General features: G+C 41.9%; 1 protein-coding gene across 1 annotated transcript in view; it reads left to right on the forward strand.

The window, feature by feature from the left end:
* trpc5a (transient receptor potential cation channel, subfamily C, member 5a) overlaps positions 1 to 3,524 on the forward strand; it is a 91,228-nt gene that overhangs the window by 54,792 nt on the left and 32,912 nt on the right. Inside the window, exon 9 of the mRNA XM_005748851.2 lies at positions 3,176 to 3,376. Coding sequence (XP_005748908.1) covers positions 3,176 to 3,376 — 201 coding nt within the window. The remainder of the gene's footprint in view (positions 1 to 3,175; positions 3,377 to 3,524) is intronic.

Below are 3,524 nucleotides of genomic sequence, written 5' to 3' on the forward strand. Positions count from 1 at the left end.
GTGTGTGTGTGTTTGAGAGGACGGTGAATGCTAATCGAGGCAGAGTTAACGAGACACAAGTCCTGTGGAACTCTAATGGCTGAATTTATAATGAGGTGGAAGCCAAGCATGAGACAACCGGGAGAGAGGGAGAGATGTGCAGAAGGTTTGTGCAAATGGGATGGAAGCAGTCACAGAAATGAGTGAAGCAAGAAACGGTAACACTAACAGAGAATGGAGGAGTGGGGGAGAAAGAGGGTAATGAATGGTTATTTATCACGGTTTTAGGGAATAAAGGCTTGAAGAGAGAGCTTAGGATAGAGAGGGATTAACAGTGAAAGTAGAAGAGAAATGGCAGGAGACGGGGAAGATGTGCAAGCACGTGGCACGAAGAAGGATTGAGCGGAAAGCTGGGGGCAGAGGAAAATGTGGACTTAGGAACAGCAAAAAGAGAAACACAGGACCTCGACTGTGAACTGTGTTGAGATTTAAAGGCTCAGCTGAGAGCTTGAGGGAGCTCCTGGGGATTAAAGCGTGTTTATCTTTCAAGGAATGCTCCTACATTTTGGATACCTGCACTGCTGTGTGATATCAGAGTCACTCTAGTCTGTTTTGTCCGTATAACAAGCGTGTGGTCTTCACAAAATGATTCATGGGACTGTCTTCTGAAAGACGGGGTGTTTACCAGAAATTTGGATTCTGTTTGTGGCAGTAGTGTGTTCTTGTGAAAGGAGTTGCACCTAAAATCTGAAGAAATCGATAACAACTTCGTCATGAAAAGGTGCCCCTCTGTAAATACAGCAAGTCCGCTTTGTAACAAATAGACAGTGGAGGCCTGTCCTGTGAGTCTCTCCAATTCCAGCTTCTTGAAGAGTGGTTAGCAACTGCACTCCTTGTTCTGCTTTGGAGGACTTGGCAAGACCATAAAATTGAAGCCCAAAGTGCAGCAAATCACTGGAACCAGCACATCATCAACCCAGGCCAGCAAACCACCAGTAGAGAAACATGAGACAGGGAGAAGCTGCAGGCTAGCTGGTTGGCAGTGACTGACATTTCAAAATAAGAGTGAGGAGATTCAATTCAATACAGTTTTATTTATATAGTGCCAAATCACAACAACAGCCACTTCAAGGCACTTTATATTATAAGGTAAGGACCCTACAACAATACTGAGAAAACACCAACAATCAATAGTCGACCCCTGAGCAAGCACTTAGTAACAGTGGGAAGGGAAAAACTCCCTCCAGCAGAACCAGTTTCAAGGAGGGGCAACCATCTGCCGCGACCAGTGGGGACAAAAGACATGCTGTGGAAGAGAGACCACTGCAAGTGAAGTGGAGATGCAAATATATTTTACTTGGTAGAACCTTATAAAAAGTGTTCTTCATTAAACCCAGATAGAATGACTTTGTATACAAAGTGTACAAAGCAATACACCAGTGAGGTTAGCAACTCTTCCGATGTGCAGCCTTAGTGAGAAAGTGGAGTTGGGGTACGAAATGACTGAACGTGAAGCTCACTGGAGAGACAGCTGAATAATATCGAAGAGCACCGCATCACAGGACACTGACCTCTCGTCCAGCTTTAGTTAGACTTGTTAGAGCCAAAGAAAAAGGATCGTAGTCCACAACAGTCCCAACCTTTATTCTTTCAGGAAGAGGCTGAAGGATATCAACGACAGCACCTGAGCACCTGAGTCGTGTGTCGGATGTGTGAGCAGTTTTTTGTGGACATAGATGTAAACCACAGAAGGCCGGCATCAAACTTAACATGAGTGTTTAATGCTGATTAGTCCAAAAATCTAGGATAACACAGGAAATGGAACAAGGGAATACACCTGTTACCCAAATAAAACAGGAAGTGTGACACGATAGAATGACATACAATTACTGTTCATCCCCAGTAGCTAAAACGAACAATAACTGAACATATACAGTGGCACATACAAATAAAGCTCAGACTTGACTGACAAGGGTAGAAAAAGAAATGTTAGAAAATAATCACGGTTTTTACATTTCTAAATCCAAAGGATTAAATATATACAGGACCAACTGGAAATGAGTAATAATTTTTTTAAAAGCTGAAAACTCCATTCACCATATAAACAACAAACAAAAATTAAACATAAAATATTCTCACAGCCAAAAACAATCATCAGCTCCCAAAAATAAAAAATAAAAATCACAGGAATATAAAGCGATAAATAGTTAGCAGTAAATTAACTTTCAAAATAAGAGCAAGTGGATTTTCCACTAGTGAAGCAGCTGTGAATGTGAATGTTTTCTTGGTAGATTAAACAAGAAAATCATGTCAGGTGTGTGTGTGGGGAAACACTGAAGGCTTTGTGCTTCATGATCACCCTCCTGATGTTTTTTAATCTGCGTCCACGCTGGCAGTGATCTGCTTGTCGAGCATCGCTTTGAAGCTGACTGCAGGTCAGGCTTGCAGACATTACAGGCTCTGGTTGCCTAGGCAACCATGCAATGTAGGCTACTTACGACCATATCTTATGCCAATCGATGGTATCCTGTGCTGTCATTGGTTGTCGCTTCAGTTGCTTCCCTGGAAGTTGTGAAAAGTTTCCTATTAGGTCTCCGTGTGTATAAAAAGTCCTGCGTCTTCCTTGTGTTGTTTTTACTCTTTTTAATTTCTCACTTTAAAAGATGAACTTTGTTTTACTGGATCTTTGCAAACTAGAAAATCATTTGTCTTTTGTTCAGTTTACCTGCCTCTTCTGTCCTGCGTTTGTGCTCCACAGTTTTGCAGAAAAAAAAAAAAAAAAACAATTTTACACAAGGTTGACTCAGTCTGGAGATATTTAGCATAATATAGCACAGAGACTGGACACCATTAAAGGTCTTATTCCTCTGCCAAAAGGAGAGTGGAGGCGGAGGTACATTTTCTGTGATGTTTGTGAGATTAGACACACACACACAAAAGTACAAAGTCATTTTAGATAAAACTTAGTTGAGATGTGGGGTAGAGGCAAATGAAAAGCCTCTTAAGCATTCAGCTCAGTGAGGTTAAACCCTCTATGATGGATAGAAAAAACTTACATCATTGTTCCCATCTAATGTTCTTTTAGCTACTATGGAAAAAATGTTTTATTTATATATATATATATATTATTAATCTTTTCCTCTGCTGTTCCTCTCACCTCCTGCCTCACTCTCCTTCCTATCTTTTATTCTTTCAGTATAACTCCTCTCGGCCTAGGGAGGAGTGGGAGATGTGGCACCCAACGCTGATAGCCGAGGCTCTGTTTGCCATTGCCAACATCTTCAGCTCTCTCAGACTCATCTCCCTCTTCACCGCCAACTCCCACCTCGGGCCACTGCAGATCTCCTTAGGAAGGATGCTTCTGGACATCCTCAAATTTCTCTTCATTTACTGTCTGGTAAGACATAATTGATGGGTTTGTAGCTTAAACCTATTCGCTGGAACGTTCAAGACAGGTCTACTACACAGCAAGAGCAAGACACGAGTAGGCAAAGTTCTTCATGTTTCTCGTGCACAGGAGGCAACTGGACAAGCTCCGTTCCTTC

The sequence above is a fragment of the Pundamilia nyererei genome, unplaced genomic scaffold (assembly GCF_000239375.1).
Source record: "Pundamilia nyererei isolate P.nyererei 1_Seehausen unplaced genomic scaffold, PunNye1.0 scaffold00231, whole genome shotgun sequence".
NCBI classification, from domain to species: Eukaryota; Metazoa; Chordata; class Actinopteri; order Cichliformes; family Cichlidae; genus Pundamilia; species Pundamilia nyererei.